The following is a 23821-nucleotide window of genomic DNA, read 5'->3' as shown; positions in this document are numbered from 1 at the left end:
ATATCTGGTTTCAATTTCAAATAATCGTTTATTATTATTATTATTATTATTATTATTATTATTATTATTATTATTATTATTATTATTATTATTTATTTCTTTATTATTTTTGTAATGTGTACAGTGCAGCAGCATGGTCTATTTTGTGTTACCGGTAGCCTATAGGCTAAAGTATAAAGAAAGTGTGCTCGGTATTCATTTAATTTTACTACTGTACTGTATACTGTATAGCCCTACTGTACAAAAGTTTATTTTGCATAATGTAATGTGTACAGAGAACACATTCATGTTATTTCAGCATCATGATTTATACATTTAAAATAAACTGAGCACTATAAATGAGAAATATATAAATGTCTAAATGCTTTTTCAAATCAGACACCTCGTTATTTCAGCCAAATTTATTATTATTTATTTCTTAGCTGACGCCCTTATCCAGGGCGACTTACAATTATTACAAGATATCACATTATTTTTACATACAATTACCCATTTATACAGTTGGGTTTTTACTGGAGCAATCTAGGTAAAGTACCTTGCTCAAGGATACAGCAGCAGTGTCCCCCACCTGGGATTGAACCCATTACCCTCCAGTCAAGAGTCCAGAGCGCTAACCACTACTCCACACTGCTCCTGATGTGTCCAGTTTTAGCAACTGTATATATGTTACTTACAGGTATAGTAACCAATTAATGAAGGATCATTATACTCCATTATATAAAGACAAACTGAAGGAGATGCACTTACCGGCATGTAGTTTGCATTGATATAGTCTGAGAATGGCTCTCCATCAATAGCACTCAACTTAACACGACACCAGTCATCTGAAAAGAAAGGGGCCACAGTATGAGAAACATTTTAATGCCTTCGTCATCCAGAACTTCACTGGATCAGAAACTCCAAACCAGAAGAGACTGAGAGAGAAAGTCAAGTTAGCAGAGAAACGTTTTAATGCCTTCGTCATCCAGAACTTCACTGGATCAGAAACTCCAAACCAGAAGAGACTGAGAGAGAAAGTCAAGTTAGCAGAGAAACGTTTTAATGCCTTCATCATCCAGAACTTCATTGGATCAGAAACTCCAAACCAGAAGAGACTGAGAGAGAAAGTCAAGTTAGCAGAGAAACGTTTTCATGCCTTCGTCATCCAGAACTTCACTGGATCAGAAACTCCAAACCAGAAGAGACCGAGAGAGAAAGTCAAGTTAGCAGAGAAACGTTTTAATGCCTTCGTCATCCAGAACATCACTGGATCAGAAACTCCAAACCAGAAGAGACCGAGAGAGAAAGTCAAGTTAGCAGAGAAACGTTTTAATGCCTTCGTCATCCAGAACTTCACTGGATCAGAAACTCCAAACCAGAAGAGACCGAGAGAGAAAGTCAAGTTAGCAGAGAAACGTTTTAATGCCTTCGTCATCCAGAACATCACTGGATCAGAAACTCCAAACCAGAAGAGACCAAGAGAGAAAGTCAAGTTAGCAGAGAAACGTTTTAATGCCTTCGTCATCCAGAACTTCACTGGATCAGAAACTCCAAACCAGAAGAGACTGAGAGAGAAAGTCAAGTTAGCAGAGAAACGTTTTAATGCCTTCATCATCCAGAACTTCATTGGATCAGAAACTCCAAACCAGAAGAGACTGAGAGAGAAAGTCAAGTTAGCAGAGAAACATTTTAATGCCTTCGTCATCCAGAACTTCACTGGATCAGAAACTCCAAACCAGAAGAGATTGAGAAAGAAAGTCAAGTTAGCAGAGAAACGTTTTCATGCCTTTGCATAGTGGTTAAGACTTACATGGCAGGACGTTGGTAAATCTGTTTTTCCCTCGATTCTCGGGTATGAGGGCAGCTTTGGTTGTCTGCTCAGTGCCAACCGCGCCCAAACTCTGTAACGATAAAAAAAAAATCACGATCGTACATCAGCAGCATTACCGAGCTTTTTAAACATACATTTGCAAAAGGAGATTTTGAAAATCATTTTTTCATTGCTTTGACCTAGAATTTAAAAAAATAAATAAAAAATTAACATAATTAGATATTATATTTAACATCATAATAGTAGCACAGTATCTTATGTCAGATTTTGAAATGTCAAATTTTTGAAATGTTGTCAGTTTTTTGTTAAGTATATGGGAAAACTACAAAGCGGTATTAATTCAATATTTTAACATAACATTATTCAGCAGGTTACATTTGACTTTATGAAACAAAAATATACTGAGCATAAAAAGAAACGTATCACTTATATTTGGATAAAATTCACTAGATGTGATTGAAAAATGACAAACTGTTTTAGAGCAGGTGCAGTGACTTTTTATTGTGCTGATTAACAATTGACATCACGAAGATGCTGCAAAATGATCTGTGGATCTCGGGCAGGTGTTGTGACTCTTGGTCTCCCAGTTGGTGGCGCTGTCATTGACCGAGTGTGTCTGGTTATACCGTCTCACCAGGTTTGAAATCGCTGGCTGTGAGCACCCAAGACGGCGAGCCACGGCACGCTGCCCTAGTCCAACCTCCGACACGCTGTTCGCATGAAGGCGCTGCTCTCTTGACAGACGTGGCATATTGTTTTTTTCTGTGATTTTCTTTATTGCTTTTATTCAAGCTTGCAATTCAACACCTGAAATCACTCCATATCCAGCGTCCAATCAACTGTCTCACTAATCAGGTGATTAAGTGCTTCAGTCACAGTCACTCAAGCGTGTCATGGTCAAGGATGAACAATCAACTGATTAAAAAGAAACTAAAAACATTTCGTCAATGTCCATCATTTATATACCTTATTTTTTGGCGAAAAAGAAATGTGTTATAATAGTGATAAGTTTCTTTTGATGCTCGGTATAGTTCATTCTATAGGGTGATGCAAAACGTTTGGCCATAACTGTAGCTCATTGTAGTTCACTAAGTGGTTCTTGAAGGAAGAATATGTGTTGGTATGAATACATACCCTCCCTATCCCATGTAATTTTAGTTTTTTTAACAACAGTCTCTCCTTATATGATCATTTCATCTTATAATGCATACAGGTAGCTAATCTGGACCACCACATGTACTGTGATGCATATCGTATTGTGACCTTCATATCTTCATATGTATCATGACATTAGTGTTGCACCCCTATTGAAATATGGAGTAATTTACACTGTGCAGATGAGCCCCTGAGCTTCCTGTGATGTTTCTCATGTTCGTATTGATGGAGAGATCGTACCTGATATTCATCTGCAAATCCAATATCAGAGTCCGCCTGCTGTCTGTGGAAATAGTCTGCAAACTTACTGACTTCGATCGGTCTGAAACACAACATTCAATGACATTTAGAAAGCGAGGACACTATCTGCCTGTCTATCTATCGCTTCAAGCAGTATCTCTATATCTATTAGGGCAGCAGTGTGGAGTAGTGGTTAGGGCTCTTGACTCTTGACCAGAGGGTCGTGGGTTCAATCCCCGGTGGGGGACACTGCTGCTGTACCCTTGAGCAAGGTACTTTACCTAGATTGCTCCAGTAAAAACCCAACTGTATAAATGGGTACTTGTATGTTAAAATAATGTGTAAAAAATAATGTAATTGTATGTAAAAATAATGTGATATCTTGTAACAACTGTAAGTCACCCTGGATAAAGGCTTTGGCTAAGAAATAAATAATAATAATATCTAACTGACTGTTTATCTATCTATCTTTCGTCAGTGATCAGATCTCAATCAAACTAAAATATCCCAGTATACTGTCTAGCTGTCTATCTATCTATCTCAATCAAAACTCACTCTTTCAATAGCAATCTCTACAGATTTTACCCATGATTTTCTCCCCAATTTAGCCTCTTTACACCCAGGAGCGCCACAGCAGATGTGAGCTACCACCCCCTGGAGGACAAAGGCCAGCCCTGCAGGTGTCTGCTTGAGCTCGTTTGGCCAGTAGGGGCCGCTGTAGCACGGTGAGTTGACTCTGTAGATTTAGTCTCCCTAGCACTATCTGAAAGCCTGGCTCGTGCAAACAGAGATTTCTCTAGCCCAGATACAATGAAAATCCATGTTTTGCTGGAACATCTTTCCAAACTGTGCATGGGAGAGCTGTGTAGTGAATGGAAATGCAGGACAGGTACTGGAATAAACGAGAAAATAATAGAATGTTATTGACTTACTTCATCTTCTTACATGCAAATTCCAGAGCGTCGTCATCTTTGGAACTAGAACTAGAAATGAGTCAGACCGAAAGGTTAAAAACATTGAAATGAAAAGACGTGATTACACAGATTCACAAATTCAGCTTTAAGGAGTCTTTACAGAAGCAGACCTCATAGTTTATTGTGTTCAGGAGCTGCTCTTCAGTTCTAGCCACACTGCCATAGTACTTTATTGTGAATCTTGGCTATGACTACAGCTCCCAACATGCCTCTGCCCCTGCAGCAATGGTGAGGGATGCTGGGAACTGTAGGTCTTTAACTCAGAGCCTTGCTGTGATCACAATACAAATCCTTTAAACACATCAATGCAGCTGCCTGCCGTAGACATGTGCAACACAGCCAGTGTCTTTATAGAAGAGCTAGCGCCCCCTAGTGATCTGAGACTTGAGATTGCTGCCAATACACTAGCTGTGCACTAGATGGTACTGGTGCTTACTAATTTCAAAAGGATGTAGCCTGCTTTACACCTGTCAATAGCAGGCAACTAAAACTGAAGAGCAGCTCCTGAACTCGAAACAACACAGACTTAGCAATTTAAAAAACTGTATTTGAGTCACTGCAATAGACTCAGAATGATTGCAAGCATCTTAAAAAAAACGGACAGCAAATATCTTGCACACCCTCTAGTGGTCATTTCTAAAACCACATCCCCACTTAAGAAATTAATTCAGGTTTTAACGTCCTTTTAGCTCCCTCTAGTGGTAGAAAGGAGACAATACTTTAGTAAGCCTGGTTAATAATGCTGTGAGCAGGAATCGTAATAGAGAATGAGAGCGGACACACACAATAGGACATTGAACAGTGGAGTCCAATATCTCTATCAAACATTGATTATAGTGTATTTACAAACACTACACAGAAACACACAATAGGACATTAAACAGAGTGGAGACCAATATCTCTATCAAACATTGATTAAAATGTATTCACAAACACTGACACACACAGAGACACTAACACATACACACAGGCTGACACACACACAGACACATACACACATACACAGACATACACACACATTGATGCAGCAGAAAGAACAGCAACAGAGACTGATGCAGATACTAAACAGTCAAATCTTGATATTAAGGCCAGTCAATGGACCAACAAAATGCAGCCTTATTCGAGTGGTGACCTTACTGCTGATGGGCCACAGTTGAAACATTCGTCAAATATTCATTTAATTTTCTTCTATGAAAACCGCTCTAGTTTAATATTGTATTTTCTAAATCAAATCGCTCTGTGTCCAAGTGTTCAGATGGTGTGGTTGTTTCCCAGCACGCCAATGGTCAATGCCTGTGGCCAAACACCCCTTTATAAGACAGACGGACGGACAGGCGGTCAGACGTACCTCAGGAGGACAGGGTAACGTCTCAGGATGAACAGAACGAGAAAGACCACCAAGCAGATGAGTATTAGAATCCCAAACAGAGAGCCGACGATGACACCTGCAAATAAATATGAAGTTACTGTCTGTCTGACTATCTATATATCTATCAATCAGTCTGTCTACCTATCTGTCTGTATCTATCTGTCTATCTATCTACCTATATATCTGTCTGTCTATCTATATATCTATGTATCTATCAATATATCTACCTATCTGTCTGTCTGTATCTATCTGTCTATCAGCCAATCGCTCAGTCAGTCTGTTAGTGATCATCTATCTATCTGTCTATCAATCAATCTACCTACCTATCTGTTTGTCTGTATTTATTTATCTGTCTAAATACCTATCAATCAATCTACCTATCTGTCTGTCAATCTATGTGTCTGTCTATTAGCTAATCTTTCAGTCTGTATCAGATCTCAATCAAACGGAAATATCCCACTACTAACACCAGTATACTATCAATCTATCTGTCTATATCTGTCTAGTTATCTTTTTCATCTATATATTTATCTTTCAATCAGTCTGTCAGGGAAAGGGGGGTCGACTGACACTTCTATTAGTTTAGCGAGGCGGCAGACAGTAGTCTTGCACTATAAGAGCAGTGAAAGGGGTTGATTAGCAGTCTTACCCGTCGTGTCAGTTTGGCACTGAATGGAAATGGCTTTGAAGCTCCTCTTCTCTCCAGACACGGTCGTCACCGCGAGGGTGTAATACCGAGCCGGGCTCAGCCCGTCGATTCTCGTCTCACACTGGACCGACCCGCACTCCTCTACCTTCTTTATGTCTCCGTTGGACACGTCCACTTCTATCTCCGTCCAGCGTCCAGCAGGGTTACCCCAGTCCAGGGACAGACTGTAACCCCCAGACACTGCAGAGCACTGGAGAGAGCTCACCTGAGCAGGAACTGGGGATAGACAAGGAGAGGGCCTAAAGGACTGAGCTACATTCATACTGAGAACTCCAGTATCCCAGCATGCCTCACTGTCTACCATCTCGGTCTAGTCTAACTCTCTCTCTATCGGGTTACTAGTCTTGTTGTTGATGCTGAATCACTGGGATCCTTTAAGAAACCACAAGGGACGTATCTAGATAGAAAAAGTGCATCGCTAACAAGGGGAGCAGAATTACTTCCCCTTTAAGAGGGGACTTGATAAAGAGAATTGTGGGATACTTGACCGAAGTCTTTAAAATCTTAAAAGGAGTTGACAGTTAACCCGAACCAATACTCTAGGCACAGAAAACAGGACCAGAGACACACAGTGAGGAAATTAAGTGATGATAAATTTATAACAGAGAGAAGGAGACATATTTGTTCCTAGGGGGAACGAACATTTGTTCCTGGGGGAGAGCATATATCGGGGGGGGGGGACGACATATATTCTCTGACACCAGAATAGACTAGTTGTTTTGTACATTATTTTTTCACATACAATGTAATGCATTACCACATGTTGTTACCTGTCTGAAAAATTTTACAGGAAAATGTAATCAGATTACAGTAATCGGATTACATGCAATGCGCTTCTTCCCAGTAGAAGTTTCTCTTTTATGCGGGGGTCACTCACCTGTTTGAAAGTTTCTTTTCTCTTCAGTGCTGTTTTTCCGGATGCTGGCTTCAGTTTTGAAGCTCCTCAAGCTGATGTTATAGAACTCTCCGGGAGTGAGGTTGGTCAGTTTGTATTGCCTCACATCCTGATTGACTGAGTTCATTGTCGTCGAGCTGTTTGTATCTGAGTAGAAGATCTGGAAGCCAGAAAATCCCCCACTTGCTGGATCTCCCCATTTCAGTACAGCCTCAGTCTCGCTCTCAGCAGAAACCAACAGGAGTGTCGGTGGGAGAGGATCTAAAACCAAACAGAGGAAAATCGTGTAAAGATGAGGGAACAAGAAGTCACTGCAGGGCTTCGAACTTGGTTTGAGGAGGGTTACCAAGGGTTACCAAGAGCTACCAAGAGTCACCAAGGGTTACCAAGAGTCACCAAGGGTTACCTAGCCACGTTGTTGAGATGGAATCACTTACATCATTCAAGACCCAACTTGGTAATACTAAAACAAACTCACGTTCAAAGTCGTCAAAAAGACTTTAGTAGAAACGTTTGTCAATGGATTTTTAGAATTTCTATATTCAACACTATTAGAACATAAGAAAGTTTACAAACGAGAGGAGGCCATTTGGCCCATCTTGCTCGTTTGGTTGTTAGTAGCTTATTGATCCCAGAATCTCATCAAGCAGCTTCTTGAAGGACACCAGCGTGTCGGCTTCAACAACATTACAGGGAGATGGCCTCCTAACTATTAGTACCGCTCTATTTTCCACAATGGCTCTCCTTACCTGTGAGAATGGGCTGTGACTCTCCCACACTCTGTGCGTCTCCGATCTGGGATCGCACGCTTACATTATACAGGGATCCTGGAATCAGGGCATTCAGAGAAGCAGAGGTCTCGTTGATAACCTTCGATCCACTCAGAAGATTACTGCTGGACCAGCTGAGCAGGTATGTGTAGTTCCGATAGTTCACATCACTGCTGGGTGCTGTCCAGCTCACATGAGCTGTCGTTGTGCCCTCGCTTGAAATCAGGTTCAATGGAGCATTGGGGTCTGTATTGGAGGCAGTCAACCTCACATTACACTTGTATTACATTTTAAACACATTCCATATAAAATAAATGTTAAAATAACAACAAAATCATAAAATGTCCCCTTCTTGTCCTGGACAGAGCAATCTTCAGCAGAAATATATTTCCAATCTTTTTTTTTTAATTCATGTATTTGTTGTATAATAACTCTAGAGAATGTGACAACACAATTTTTTCTGCTTTAATACATAGTATATTATATTTGGAAATATCTGTGGCATGTAAGACTTGCCCTGTCAAAGCGCTCTCTGATTTTATACATTAGCTGTAGTCTTAACTAAAAGGAACAGGTTTTTGCTAAATAAACGTTGCAGTTAAAAGTTACTGAAAAATGTAATCGGATTACAGTTACAAATTACAAATAAATGTAATCAGATTACAGTTACAAGTTAATGAAAAATGTAATTATATTACAATGTAATCAGATGACAGTAATCAGTAGTTAGTAGTTTCTGTAGGTATCCCATACACTTACTTGTGTAGTTTGAAAGACATGTAGAGGTGCTGCTAGTGTTCTCTGGGGTCACAGATTCTATGCACACAGTGTATTCCTCCCCTGGTTGTAATTCATTAGCAGTGTAGCTGTTGTTCTGGGTTGAATTGGGGGCAGCATTCATAAGAGTTACATTGTAGTAATATTGAGCAACTCTTGTGTTGTTTGGCACAGTCCAGTGGTAGTTGATCTCATTGGTGGATTTGCTCGTTACTGTAATATCACTGACGGGGGACGGGTCTAGAAAGAAAAAAGAATTATGACATTAAAAAATGATGTTGTGTTTTATTACACTTTGCTGTGCTTTTAATATGGGACACTTGTATAAGGGTTAGTTTGCCCTGTTTTTAATATGCTTTACCAGACCTCTCTGTGCTTTACAATGCTTCCTTATGCTTTACCAGACCTCTCTGTGCTTTACAATGCTTCCCTATGCTTTACCAGACCTCTCTGTGCTTTACAATGCTTCCTTATGCTTTACCAGACCTCTCTGTGCTTTACAATGCTTCCCTATGCTTTACCAGACCTCTCTGTGCTTTACAATGCTTCCCTATGCTTTACCAGACCTCTCTGTGCTTTACAATGCTTCCCTATGCTTTACCAGACCTCTCTGTGCTTTACAATGCTTCCCTATGCTTTACCAGACCTCTCTGTGCTTTACAATGCTTCCCTATGCTTTACCAGACCTCTCTGTGCTTTACAATGCTTCCCTATGCTTTACCAGACCTCTCTGTGCTTTACAATGCTTCCCTATGCTTTACCAGACCTCTCTGTGCTTTACAATGCTTCCCTATGCTTTACCAGACCTCTCTGTGCTTTACAATGCTTCCCTATGCTTTACCAGACCTCTCTGTGCTTTACAATGCTTCCCTATGCTTTACCAGACCTCTCTGTGCTTTACAATGCTTCCCTATGCTTTACCACACCTCTCTGTGCTTTACAATGCTTCCCTGTGCTTTACCAGACCTCTCTGTGCTTTACAATGCTTCCCTATGCTTTACCAGACGTCTCTGCACTTTACAATGCTTCCCTATGCTTTACCAGACCTCTCTGTGCTTTACAATGCTTCCCTATGCTTTACCAGACCTCTCTGTGCTTTACAATGCTTCCCTGTGCTTTACCACACCTCTCTGTGCTTTACAATGCTTCCCTATGCTTTACCAGACCTCTCTGTGCTTTACAATGCTTCCCTATGCTTTACCAGACCTCTCTGTGCTTTACAATGCTTCCCTATGCTTTACCACACCTCTCTGTGCTTTACAATGCTTCCATATGCTTTACCAGACCTCTCTGTGCTTTACAATGCTTCCCTATGCTTTACCACACCTCTCTGTGCTTTACAATGCTTCCCTATACTTTACCAGACCTCTCTGTGCTTTACAATGCTTCCCTATGCTTTACCAGACCTCTCTGTGCTTTACAATGCTTCCCTATGCTTTACCAGACCTCTCTGTGCTTTACAATGCTTCCCTATGCTTTACCACACCTCTCTGTGCTTTACAATGCTTCCCTATGCTTTACCAGACCTCTCTGTGCTTTACAATGCTTCCCTATGCTTTACCAGACCTCTCTGTGCTTTACAATGCTTCCCTATGCTTTATTATTTCTTATCAATGCTTGTTTCAGTCACCGTCCATTTCTGAGCCGTACTGAAAACGAACCACAGAAAAAAACCTTCTCATTAGCTTTATTATTATGAATGACCATCTTTGAAATCTCTGATCTCGCATTAGCTTTATTAACAAGATCACTGGCCCCTCCCTTTAAAGGAGCGCTGACCATCTTTAAAATCCATTCTCTCATCTCTCATTGTCACCAAACCCATTTCAATGTAACTCACATGTTATCCCTGTTGAAGACCCTGGGCTGGACTCTTTTCCATTGCTTTCTGTCTTCACTGTCACTTCATATACAGTCCCAGGAGTGAGATCAGTAAGGATCACAAAGGTTTGGTTTTCAGATATCTTCTTGGGTTCAGCATTCGTTTGGTTGTATGAGACGATGAATCCAGTGTTACAGCCAGAAGGAAGTTTCCAACTAACATGTAACTCCGTGGTGCTATTGGGAAGGACTGTAAGATCGGATACAGGCGAAGGAACTGAAAAATAAAGCACATGCAATTAGAAATGCCAGAAGAAAATTAATAAATTCAAGGACAAACAACTAAAAGTGTCTTCAGTGTGAATTCAATGACTAACGACTAGAAGTCTTTCTCAGTGTCTTCAGTGTGAATTCAATGACTAACGACTAGAAGTCTTTCTCAGGGTCTTCAGTGTGAATTCAATGACTGACGACTAGAAGTCTTTCTCAGTGTCTTCAGTGTGAATTCAATGACTGACGACTAGAAGTCTTTCTCAGTGTCTTCAGTGTGAATTCAATGACTAACGACTAGAAGTCTTTCTCAGTGTCTTCAGTGTGAATTCAATGACTGACGACTAGAAGTCTTTCTCAGTGTCTTCAGTGTGAATTCAATGACTAACGACTAGAAGTCTTTCTCAGGGTCTTCAGTGTGAATTCAATGACTAACGACTAGAAGTCTTTCTCAGCGTCTTCAGTGTGAATTCAATGACTAACGACTAGAAGTCTTTGATAAGGACACACATTCCTTATTCAGGTCTGATACATGGATGTTGTCAGTGTAATCTTCTGTAACAAAGTCTGTGTCCTGTAGTCTCTTCTAGTTAATAATTCTTAATCTGTGTCTATTAAATACATGGATTACACTGTGTAACAATTTTTTTTTTTTTTTTTGGTTCCTGGGTAGTAAGTGTTATTTCCTAATTGCTTATGCCTCAAAAGTATAGAAAATGGCTATTATTCCCCACAAACTTTGCTTTTGTGACCAGGACAGTGATATTTTGAAATGTACCTATTTCCAATGAGAAAACGGGCGAATTTGTGTCTTTTCGTTCACATAAAGTCAGAAAAAAAATATGAATCCAATTTAACATGTATTTATACTAAAGTAATACAAAAATGACTACAAAAGATTTAGAAGCGAGTAGTTTTTCGAGATTTACGATTATACTGTAAATCACTTTCACGAATCAGCCCCCAAATGTAGTCTCCCATCATGTTCTCGTTATACTGTCCTTCATTGACAGCTCATCCACGAGCCTCAAAGCCGTGCTGCTCCATAATGGTAACAAGTACCCGTCTCTTCCCCTGGCTCACTCGGTGCACCTCAAAGAGGATTACAACAGCATCAAGACCTTGCTGGACGCCTTGAAGTATGATGAGTACGGCTGGGACCCCCGGAAGGTGCTGTTGCCACCACTGCACATCAAATTGGGCCTTATGAAACAATTTGTCAGAACTCTAGATAAGGAGTCGGCAGCCTTCAAGTACCTTCAAGACTTCTTCCCTAAGCTGTCTGAGGCAAAGGTCAAAGCCGGTGTCTTCGTCGGACCACAGATAAAGAAGATCCTGGAGTGCAATGAATTCCCCAAGAAGCTCACTAGTAAGGAGAAAGCGGCTTGGAACAGCTTTGTCGCAGTGGTTCAGGGCTTCCTGGGCAATCACAAGGCCAAAAACTATGTGGAGCTGGTTCAGACTCTGGTGAAGAACTACAGCACAATGGGCTGTAGGATGTCCCTCAAAGTCCATATCCTTGATGCTCATCTTGATAAATTCAAGGAGAACATGGGAGCGTACTCGGAGGAGCAAGGCGAGCGCTTCCACCAGGATATACTGGACTTTGAATGCCGCTACCAAGGACAGTATAACGAGAACATGATGGGAGACTACATTTGGGGGCTGATTCATGAACGTGATTTACACTATAATCGTAAATCTCGAAAAACTACTCACTTCTAAATCTTTTGTAGTCATTTATGTATTACTTTAGTATAAATACATGTTAATTTGGATTCATATGTTGTTTTTTTCTGACTTTATGTGAACGAAAAGACACAAATTCGCCCGTTTTCTCATTGGAAATAGGTAAATTTCAAAATATCACTGTCCTGGTCACAAAAGCAAAGTTTGTGGGGAATAATAGCCATTTTCTATACTTTTGAGACATAAGCAATTAGGAAATAACACTTACTACCCAGGAACAAAAATTGTGTTACATAGTGTTATGAGTCTGTTTATCTAAAAATATCAGGAGAGAGAGAGAGTGAGAGAAAGAAAGAAAGAAAGAAAGAAAGAAAGAAAGAAAGAAAGAAAGAAAGAGAGGATAGAGAGAGAGAAAGAATTAGCACTAAAAACATTGTCACCAAACCCATTTCAATGTAACTCACATGTTATCCCAGTTGAAGACACTGGACTGGACTCTTTTCCATTGCTTTCTGTCTTCACTGTCACTTCATATATAGTCCCGGGAGTGAGATCAGTAAGGATCGCAAAGGTTTGGTTTTCAGTTATGTTCTTGGGTTCAGCATTCGTTTGGTTGTATGAGACGATGAATCCAGTGTTACAGCCAGTAGGAACAGTCCAATTAACATGTAACTCTGTGGTGCTTTTGGGAAGGACTGTAAGATCGGATACAGGCAAAGGAACTGAAAAATAAAACACATGCAATTAGAAATGCCAGAAGAAAATTAATAAATTCAAGGACAAACAACTAAAAGTGTCTTCAGTGTGAATTCAATGACTAACGACTAGAAGTCTTTGATAAGGATGCACATTCCTTATTCAGGTCTGATACATGGATGTTGTCAGTGTAATCTTCTGTAGCAAAGTCTGTGTCCTGTAATCTCTCGTAGTTAATAATTCTTAATGTGTGTCTATTAAATACATGGATTATGAGTCTGTTTATCTAAAAATATCAGGAGAGAGAGCGAGAGAGAGAATGAAAGAAAGAAAGAAAGAAAGAAAGAAAGAAAGAAAGAAAGAGAGGATAGAGAGAAAGAAGGAAAGAAAGAAACAAAGAAAGAGAGATAGAGAAGGAAAGAAGGAAAGAAAGAAAGAGAGAGGATAGAGAGAGAAGGAAAGAAAGAAAGACAGAAAGAAAGAAAGAAAGAAAGAACGAGAGAGAGAGACAGAGAGAGAGAAGATACGAAGCTGTAATGGAGAATGAATTGTTGTAGAATGATGTCACCACAGGGTAAATATAAAAAGTCTTATTCAGAGCTCTTTTGTTAGCCCAGAGGAAGAAGAGAAGACAGCTACACTCTGTGTCCGTGAGACTGGTAATTATGCACATTACTGTATTATTCAGACTGGATGCTGATATCGAAGTTTGATAAAGCATTAGTATTAATCTGATTCACTGGTTGTATTGAGCGAATCACTCTGGGTTGAAACTAAGACTCCCACCAGTGAGCCAGTTAACAGCAGATTTATTTTATATAGCGCCTTTCATAGTGGACCACCATCACAAAGCGCTTTGCAAGACAGTGAGGAACAACAACATATTGAATATGATACTTACTCAGAGATTGTGAAATACTGCATAGCTTATACTGGTCCTTCCAAACTGATATTTCATAGCTGCATCCTGGTGTTAAGTTTCTGATAACGGCTATACGATTTTCAATTGTAGCGGTGTGTGCTTCACCCTGCCTAGCTGCTGTTACGTTGTTAAATTCAGAAGTGACGTTCACCTCTATACTTGTCTCGTTCACTCTCCATTGTAGGGTGGTGCAATCTATTGGGGCAGCTGAGAAAGAAACATTGAAACAAAAGATTCTGTTAGTCTGTTCCACCATGAAACCAGTAAAGCTGATCTCGATTCCAATACTGGCCCTGGAGGAAATGAATACACAGTTTTGCATGTCAGTGTCTTTCTGGATGATTCCAGTGAAGACCAACCATCCCGGCTTAAAGGACTGAGCTACAGTCATGCTGAGACCTCCAGTGTCCCAGCATGCCCTCTATACCCTCCGAATTGTAGTGGATTGGAACACACCATTCATTTCAATAGGGATTGTAGAGGGGAGCACACCATTCATTTCAATAGGGATTGTAGAGGATTGGAGCACACCATTCATTTCAATAGGGATTGTAGAGGACTGGAGCACACCATTCATTTCAATAGGGATTGTAGAGGATTGGAGCACACCATTCATTTCAATAGGGATTGTAGAGGATTGGAGCACACCATTCATTTCAATAGGGATTGTAGAGGATTGGAGCACACCATTCATTTCAATAGGGATTGTAGAGGATTGGAGCACACCATTCATTTTAATAGGGATTGTAGAGGACTGGAGCACACCATTCATTTCAATAGGGATTGTAGAGGATTGGAGCACACCATTCATTTCAATAGGGATTGTAGAGGGGAGCACACTATTCATTTCAATAGGGATTGTAGAGGGTTGGATCACACCATTCATTTCAATAGGGATTGTAGAGGGGAGCACACCATTCATTTCAATAGGGATTGTAGAGGGGAGCACACCATTCATTTCAATAGGGATTGTAGAGGATTGGAGCACACCATTCATTTCAATAGGGATTGTAGAGGATTGGAGCACACCATTCATTTCAATAGGGATTGTAGAGGGGAGCACACCATTCATTTCAATAGGGATTGTAGAGGGAAGCACACCATTCATTTCAATAGGGATTGTAGAGGGGAGCACACCATTCATTTCAATAGGGATTGTAGAGGGGAGCACACCATTCATTTCAATAGGGATTGTAGAGGGGAGCACCCCATTCATTTCAATAGGGATTGTAGAGGGGAGCACACCATTCATTTCAATAGGGATTGTAGAGGATTGGAGCACACCATTCATTTCAATAGGGATTGTAGAGGGGAGCACACCATTCATTTCAATAGGGATTGTAGAGGGGAGCACACCATTCATTTCAATAGGGATTGTAGAGGGGAGCACACCATTCATTTCAATAGGGATTGTAGAGGATTGGAGCACACCATTCATTTCAATAGGGATTGTAGAGGGGAGCACACCATTCATTTCAATAGGGATTGTAGTGGATTGGAGCACACCATTCATTTCAATAGGGATTGTAGAGGGGAGCACACCATTCATTTCAATAGGGATTGTAGAGGATTGGAGCACACCATTCATTTCAATAGGGATTGTAGAGGGGAGCACACCATTCATTTCAATAGGGATTGTAGTGGATTGGAGCACACCATTCATTTCAATAGGGATTGTAGAGGGGAGCACACCATTCATTTCAATAGGGATTGTAGAGGATTGGAGCACACCATTCATTTCAATAGGGATTGTAGAGGGGTAGCACACCATTCATTTCAATAGGGATTGTAGAGGATTGGAGCACACCATTCATTTCAATAGGGATTGTAGAGGGTTGGAGCACACTATTCATTTCAATAGGGATTTGGTCAGGATCCAGACACTGAATTATGCAGAATGCTGGTTTGTAGAGGGGCTGGATTAGACAGGCTGTGCTTTGAGTTCAGGAGCTGCTCTTCAGTTCTATCTGCCTGCCATAGACTCATGTAGGCTCATCTTTATATCAGTGATAGCGCCATCTAGTGCACAGCTAGTGTATTGCCCGCAATACCAAGTGTCAGATCACTAGGTGGCACTGTCTCTTGTATAAAGACACTCTGGTGTGTTACACATGTCTATGGCAGGCAGCTAGCACCGAGGGCAGCTCTTGAACTCCTGTGATTTCTGTGCGTTTCTCAGTCAAAGAAAAAATATATATATAAAATAAAATATATAAAACTATTCAATTATCACAAACAACAAAAACGGTTCATAAAGAAAAAGAAGACATACTTTTGTTGTGGAATGTATAATTTTAGTTTATTTTATTAAACTGCGCGCCCCAAAACAATCCTTACTGTGTGTTATAAAATAGAATACTTACGAGTGGGGACTGGGGTCGTTGTAGTCGTGTGTGTAGTTGTGCTCTCTGTTGTAGTCGTGTGTGTAGTTGTGCTCTCTGTTGTAGTCGTGTGTGTAGTTGTGCTCTCTGTTGTAGTCATGTGTGTAGTTGTGTTATCTGCTGGAGGCGTTTGCTGATCCTAAAACAAAACATAACATTACCTGTTAAAGGAGCGCTGACCATCTTTAAAATCCATTCTCACACCTCTTATTAGCTTTATTAACAGGATCACTGGCCCCTCCCTTTAAAGGAGCGCTGACCATCTTTAAAATCCATTCTCTCACCTCTTATTAGCTTTATTAACAGGATCGCTGGCCCCTCCCTTTAAAGGAGCGCTGACCATCTTTAAAATCCATTCTCTCACCTCTTATTAGCTTTATTAACAGGATCGCTGACCCCTCCCTTTAAAGGAGCGCTGACCATCTTTAAAATCCATTCTCTCACCTCTTATTAGCTTTATTAACAGGATCACTGGCCCCTCCCTTTAAAGGAATGCTGACCTCTGTCTGTCTCTCTCTCTCTGTCTCTCTCTCTCTCTCTCTCTCTCTATCTCTCTCTCTCTCTCTCTCTCTCTCTCTATATATATATATATATATATATATATATATATATATATATATATATTCCAGTTCCCCTTTTCTTATCAATGCGGAACTAGATTACACATTCCATACGTTTGCTTCTATGAAAGTGTGTCATAAAAAACTCAAGCAAACATTCATATTTCAACCACTGTACGCAGACCCTTACACAATAAAAAGCACCTCATCACACTGCAGTTGTAATTCTATTTTGTCATGTTTGAAATTCAGCCGGCCGGTCTAGTGGAGGGGATGCAGTGCAGGCGGTCGCCCGCACGCCTGTCACACTGCACACATTACAACACATATCTGGAGAACAGATTCTCCCTTTGGCATGAAACTTGGTATTAACAAGATTTAGCACCAGCTGTTGAGAAGATGGGGATAAAGGGGATGGGGGGGGGGGGGTACAGGGGGTGTCTGTCTGTCTGAACATCCGTCCGTCTGTCTGTCACATTTTTGCATATATCTGCAGCTTAGCAATCTGTGATTAAACTCTTCCTCGCCATTTCTTGTCTCACGCTGTTGATCCACGTCACGCTCATCCACTCTGTCCCCTCACACTGACTGCTCTGATTGGGAATGTGCTGCCATGGCGACGGGCGGGGGGGGGGGGGGGTGGATTATGTTTATTAATGAAACGTCTTTTCAATAGTCATAAGAATTTGTACTTTCATTGGCTATACAGCTCTCAAACGTGCAGTTTGGAGAGAAACACATAGTTACATCCAAACATTTTTCTTTCAAAACGTCCGGTACTGCACTAGGTTCAAGAAATCTCCGTTTCCACGACTTTCAATAAACACCTCGGTCAGCAGTGTCTTCTGTCTGAAAGCGTGTCAGTCAACAGGGGAAGCAGCAGCTGATTGGTTCTTTGAAGGAGGTGAGAGGGTCACGTTATTATTATTATTATTAGTTTATTTAGCAGACGCCTTTACCCAAGGCGACTTACAGAGACTAGGGTGTGTGAACTATGCATCAGCTGCAGAGTCACTTACAACTACGTCTCACCCGAAAGACGGAGCACAAGGAGGTGAAGTGACTTGCTCAGGGTCACACAATGAGTCAGTGGCTGAGGTGGGATTTGAACCGGGGACCTCCTGGTTACAAGGCCGGTTTCTTTAACCACTGAACCACACTGCCTCCTTCACCCTCCAAGTTCACCCTCCTGGATGACCTCGGACAGCGTTTCCCAACAGGTGTGCCGCTGAATTATTTTTGAAAAAATACATGCGAGAAAAACACCATAGTTGTTATATATTTTGCTGCTGTGTTCACCGATTTCAGGGCAGCATTTCGGAGTTCCATTCTGGGTCAGAGAGTGACAGGCTGGGCTCTCGGAGTTGGAGTTTGTCATTTGAAGTTGCTCACGTCCAAAGCCATGAAGAAGAAGAAGAAGAAGAAGATGATGATGATGAAGATGAAGAAGATGAAGATGATGATGAAGATGAAGATGATGAAGATGATGAAGAAGATGAAGATGAAGATGAAGATGAAGATGAAGATGAAGAAGATGAAGAAGATGAAGAAGATGAAGAAGATGAAGAAGAAGAATGTTCTTATGTTAATTGTGAGGGTCTGGAACCAACTCCCCAGTAATGTTGTTGAAGCTGACACCCTGGGATCCCTCAAGAAGTTGCTTGATGAGATTCTGGGATCAATAAGCTACTAACAACCAAACGAGCAAGATGGGCTGAATGGCCTCCTCTCGTTTGTAAACTTTCTTATGTTCTTATGTTCTTAAGAAGGGCCTGTAAGATGAAGAGGATAAACTCCAAATGAATTCTACTACATTCAAAATGTGCTTTGAAGCAGGATTTAAATAGCTCAGATAAAGAATACATGTCAGTGTATTCTCTCCAAGTTACTCACAGTACAGAAAATGTGACCTTAATACCACATGCGTTTTAACAAAGCCATGACGCGTAATACCGGTAATACCGTTAGCTGATGTTTCTTGAATGTATTATTTGTTGTTCATAATACAAAGATAAATTCTATTATTTGGCATCTTGTTGGTGTGACTGTGTGACTAACAATGCTTTTCACAGTCTGTACAATAAAGTGAATGATGTTAGAGGAAACCGAGGCAACTGGAGGGTGACTTCATTAGGAGACAATATGGGGGTGTGCCTCAAAATATAATTCAAGGAATCAAGGTGTGCCGCGGCAGAGAATCCTGTAACGTCTTTCCGAGCTGCACACTGGAGAGCTGTGAGGCTGTGCAGGGGAGACTCAGGGAGTTATTTTGTTAAAACGACGTCACTTCGGTTATTGTAACCATGCTTCATATGAATCACGAGGGCTCCTGAGTGGCGCATCCAGTAAAGGCGTCTGGACGTCGCGAGTTCGAGTCCAGGCTATTCCTTTGCCGGGACGGGAGCTCCCAGGGGGCAGCGCTCAATTGGCCGAGCGCCGCCCGAGGGGAGGGAGGGTTAGGTCGGCCAGGGTGTCCTGGGCTCGCCGCGCACAAGCGACCCCTGGTGGTCAGGCCGGGCTCCTGCGGGCTTGCCTGTAAGCTGCCCAGAGCTGCGTTGTCCTTCGACGCTGTAGCTCTGAGGCGGCTGCACGGTGAGTCTGCAGCGTGTAAAGAAGCGGGCGGCTGACGGCACACGCTTCGGAGGACAGGGTGGGTTCATCTTCGCCCCTCCCGAGTCAGCGCAGGGGTGGTAGCGGTGAGCCTAAAAATAATTGAATATTACTAAATTCTGAGGAAAACAATTAAAATAATTGGAGACCACTACATTAAAAAATATATATGAATCACGTATCAGTCACACAAATAATTGCCACTTAATATCAATAAATAATAAGATCTGAAGGTTTCCTTGCCGGTGAGTTGCTGTGCTGTATTGAAACGCTTGCAAAGCATTGCAATCCTGCACACAGAACAATGCTACACTGTGCTGCACAGAGCGCTACACTGGATGTATAGAAAGCAGCATAACCACACGCTCAGTTGACCTTTACATCCACACGAGAAAGGAGAAGTTATTTTCTCAATATAATCTCGTGCATTATCTCTTAAGAGCAACGAGGAAACGATCTCTCTGCTCTCTGGTTAAATGTTAACTTGTGGTTTATACACACACACACACTCATGCACACTGAAACCCAGTCCAATTCCTCAAAACGCAACCTGCAATATACCAACGAAGTGCTTAGCCCTGGAAAAACAGGAAGTGCTTCTGAAGCTGTCTTTAAAATCCATTCGCTTTACTGACTGGCCCTCCCTTTAAACAGTATCACTGGGCCTCCACTAAATGGCCAAGCCCTGCCCTAGTATCGACATCTATCAGGAATAAAAAAATAAACATGTCTACTGGTGCCAGCATTTGATGTTGCTGTCACTATACGAGGTTCCCACTGTGCTTTACCATTCCTCTCTGTGCTTTACAATGCTTCCCTATGCTTTACCAGACCTCTCTGTGCTTTACAATGCTTCCCTATGCTTTACCAGACCTCTCTGTGCTTTACAATGCTTCCCTATGCTTTACCACACCTCTATGTGCTTTACAATGCTCCCCTATGCTTTACCAGACCTCTCTGTGCTTTACAATGCTTCCCTATGCTTTACCAGACCTCTCTGTGCTTTACAATGCTTCCCTATGCTTTACCAGACCTCTCTGTGCTTTACAATGCTTCCCTATGCTTTACCACACCTCTATGTGCTTTACAATGCTTCCCTATGCTTTACCAGACCTCTCTGTGCTTTACAATGCTTCCCTATGCTTTACCAGACCTCTCTGTGCTTTACAATGCTTCCCTATGCTTTACCACACCTCTATGTGCTTTACAATGCTTCCCTATGCTTTACCAGACCTCTCTGTGCTTTACAATGCTTCCCTATGCTTTACCAGACCTCTCTGTGCTTTACAATGCTTCCCTATGCTTTACCAGACCTCTCTGTGCTTTACAATGCTTCCCTATGCTTTACCAGACCTCTCTGTGCTTTACAATGCTACCCTATGCTTTACCAGACCTCTCTATGCTTTACAATGCTTCCCTATGCTTTACCAGGCCTCTCTGTGCTTTACAATGCTTCCCTGTGCTTTACCAGACCTCTCTGTGTTTTACAATGCTTCCATATGCTTTACCAGACCTCTCTGTGCTTTACAATGCTTCCCTATGCTTTACCAGACCTCTATATGCTTTACAATGCTTCCCTGTGCTTTACCAGACCTCTCTGTGCTTTACAATACTTCCATATGCTTTACCAGACCTCTCTGTGCTTTACAATGCTTCCCTATGCTTTACCAGACCTCTCTGTGCTTTACAATGCTTCCCTATGCTTTACCAGACCTCTATATGCTTTACAATGCTTCCCTGTGCTTTACCAGACCTCTCTGTGCTTTACAATGCTTCCATATGCTTTACCAGACCTCTCTGTGCTTTACAATGCTTCCATGTGCTTTACCAGACCTCTCTGTGCTTTACAATGCTTCCCTATGCTTTACCAGACCTCTCTGTGCTTTACAATGCTTCCCTATGCTTTACCAGACCTCTCTGTGCTTTACAATGCTTCCCTATGCTTTACCAGACCTCCCTGTGCTTTACAATGCTTCCCTATGCTTTACCAGACCTCTCTGTGCTTTACAATGCTTCCCTATGCTTTACCAGACCTCTCTGTGCTTTACAATGCTTCCCTATGCTTTACCAGACCTCTCTGTGCTTTACAATGCTTCCCTATGCTTTACCAGACCTCTCTGTGTTTTACAATGCTTCCCTATGCTTTACCAGACCTCTCTGTGCTTTACAATGCTTCCCTATGCTTTACCAGACCTCTCTGTGCTTTACAATGCTTCCCTATGCTTTACCAGACCTCTCTGTGCTTTACAATGCTTCCCTATGCTTTACCAGACCTCTCTGTGCTTTACAATGCTTCCCTATGCTTTACCAGACCTCTCTGTGCTTTACAATGCTTCCCTATGCTTTACCAGACCTCTCTGTGTTTTACAATGCTTCCCTATGCTTTACCAGACCTCTCTGTGCTTTACAATGCTTCCCTATGCTTTACCAGACCTCTCTGTGCTTTACAATGCTTCCCTATGCTTTACCAGACCTCTCTGTGCTTTACAATGCTTCCCTATGCTTTACCAGACCTCTCTATGCTTTACAATGCTTCCCTATGCTTTACCAGACCTCTCTGTGCTTTACAATGCTTCCCTATGCTTTACTAGACCTCTCTGTGCTTTACAATGCTTCCCTATGCTTTACCAGACCTCTCTGTGCTTTACAATGCTTCCCTATGCTTTACTAGACCTCTCTGTGCTTTACAATGCTTCCCTATGCTTTACCAGACCTCTCTGTGCTTTACAATGCTTCCCTATGCTTTACCAGACCTCTCTATGCTTTACAATGCTTCCCTATGCTTTACCAGACCTCTCTGTGCTTTACAATGCTTCCCTATGCTTTACTAGACCTCTCTGTGCTTTACAATGCTTCCCTATGCTTTACCAGACCTCTCTGTGCTTTACAATGCTTCCCTATGCTTTACCAGACCTCTCTGTGCTTTACAATGCTTCCCTATGCTTTACCAGACCTCTCTGTGTTTTACAATGCTTCCCTATGCTTTACCAGGCCTCTCTGTGCTTTACAATGCTTCCCTATGCTTTACCAGACCTCTCTGTGCTTTACAATGCTTCCCTATGCTTTACCATCCCTCTCTGTGCTTTACAATGCTTCCCTTTGCTTTACCAGACCTCTCTGCTTTACAATGCTTCCCTATGATTTACCAGACCTCTCTGTGCTTCACAATGCTTCCCTATGCTTTACCAGACCTCTCTGTGCTTTACAATGCTTCCCTATGCTTTACCAGACCTCTCTGTGCTTTACAATGCTTTATGATTTATTACACTGTACTGTGCTTTTACAGTGAGAGATTTTCATTTTTAGAGAGTTGTGAATTCTATACCAATCCAAAGTTTTGTTAACAGAAAGGAAGCAGTATTTACTCACTGAAACATGAAGCTGTGTGAACAGCAGAAACAGCCAGAGCAGGCAATCCATGGTTCCAATCCAGAGATCTTTTGTTTAAAATCCAATTTGCCAAAAATCCACAGGATATTAGAAATATATTGAGAAATGCGTTGGTCGGTCTGTCTGTCCTTAACAAATCATATACTTTAGTAATGTTTAGAGTTTTTTTTTCTTTTTTTACACCTAGATCATTTCTTTCTTTCTTTCACCCTTTCGTTTTCTTCCTCTCACTCCCTTTTGTAAAAAAAATAACTAAGAAATCCAAAACTACACCTGCCTCTTTCTCTCAGTCACTTTCTCTCCTCACTCTGTCACACCAAATACCCACAATTCAACAGCAACCCAAACATGACCAACACGTCTCTCTCCTCCCTCTCTCACTCTCCTCATATACTTTAGAATGGATATTAAACAAATGTCTTATAGTATAATCAGTCTTAATTATAAACCATGAAAAAATTAAATCTACTCTCTCTCTCTCTGTGTCTCTCTCACTCTCTCTCACTCTCTCTCTCTCTGTGTCTCACTCTCTCTCGTTCTCTCTCTGTATCTGTGTGTCTCTCTCTCTCTCTCCCTCTCTCTCTCTCTCTCTCTCTCTCTCTGTCTCTTCTTTCTCTCTTTCTCCAAACAGTCTTTCTACTCCTTGGTCTAATTTCTACTGAAAAGCAAACCCTCTAATTTCGATTCTGGTTTTTCATTATAAGGAAGTGTGACAGGGAGTGACAGATCGAGAGAACGGACTTTAACCTCTCTGATAAGCAATGAGAACGTTGATCATGTAAC

The 23821-nt window shown here is 41.4% G+C and overlaps 1 protein-coding gene across 2 annotated transcripts in view; it reads right to left on the bottom strand.

Moving 5' to 3' along the window:
- LOC117967234 (receptor-type tyrosine-protein phosphatase H-like) overlaps nucleotides 1-23821 on the bottom strand; it is a 30838-nt gene extending 7017 nt beyond the window's left edge. The window contains exons 1-14 of one of the 2 annotated variants that reach the window (XM_059018166.1): nucleotides 23018-23821; nucleotides 16461-16617; nucleotides 14077-14304; nucleotides 12944-13201; nucleotides 10540-10797; nucleotides 8682-8939; nucleotides 7902-8168; nucleotides 7135-7413; nucleotides 6198-6473; nucleotides 5528-5624; nucleotides 4138-4188; nucleotides 3206-3287; nucleotides 1790-1880; nucleotides 748-824 (exon numbers count right to left, since the gene is read on the bottom strand). In XM_059018166.1, coding sequence (XP_058874149.1) covers nucleotides 748-824; nucleotides 1790-1880; nucleotides 3206-3287; nucleotides 4138-4188; nucleotides 5528-5624; nucleotides 6198-6473; nucleotides 7135-7413; nucleotides 7902-8168; nucleotides 8682-8939; nucleotides 10540-10797; nucleotides 12944-13201; nucleotides 14077-14304; nucleotides 16461-16617; nucleotides 23018-23068 — 2430 coding nt within the window. In that variant the 5' untranslated portion in view covers nucleotides 23069-23821. The remainder of the gene's footprint in view (nucleotides 1-747; nucleotides 825-1789; nucleotides 1881-3205; nucleotides 3288-4137; nucleotides 4189-5527; nucleotides 5625-6197; nucleotides 6474-7134; nucleotides 7414-7901; nucleotides 8169-8681; nucleotides 8940-10539; nucleotides 10798-12943; nucleotides 13202-14076; nucleotides 14305-16460; nucleotides 16618-23017) is intronic. The other variant, XM_059018167.1, reaches the window with a different exon arrangement.

This window comes from Acipenser ruthenus, chromosome 58 (genome assembly GCF_902713425.1).
Source record: "Acipenser ruthenus chromosome 58, fAciRut3.2 maternal haplotype, whole genome shotgun sequence".
Classification (NCBI taxonomy): Eukaryota; Metazoa; Chordata; class Actinopteri; order Acipenseriformes; family Acipenseridae; genus Acipenser; species Acipenser ruthenus.
Note: the sequence above shows the minus strand (reverse complement) of the source record. Positions and strands in the feature narration are given on the sequence as shown.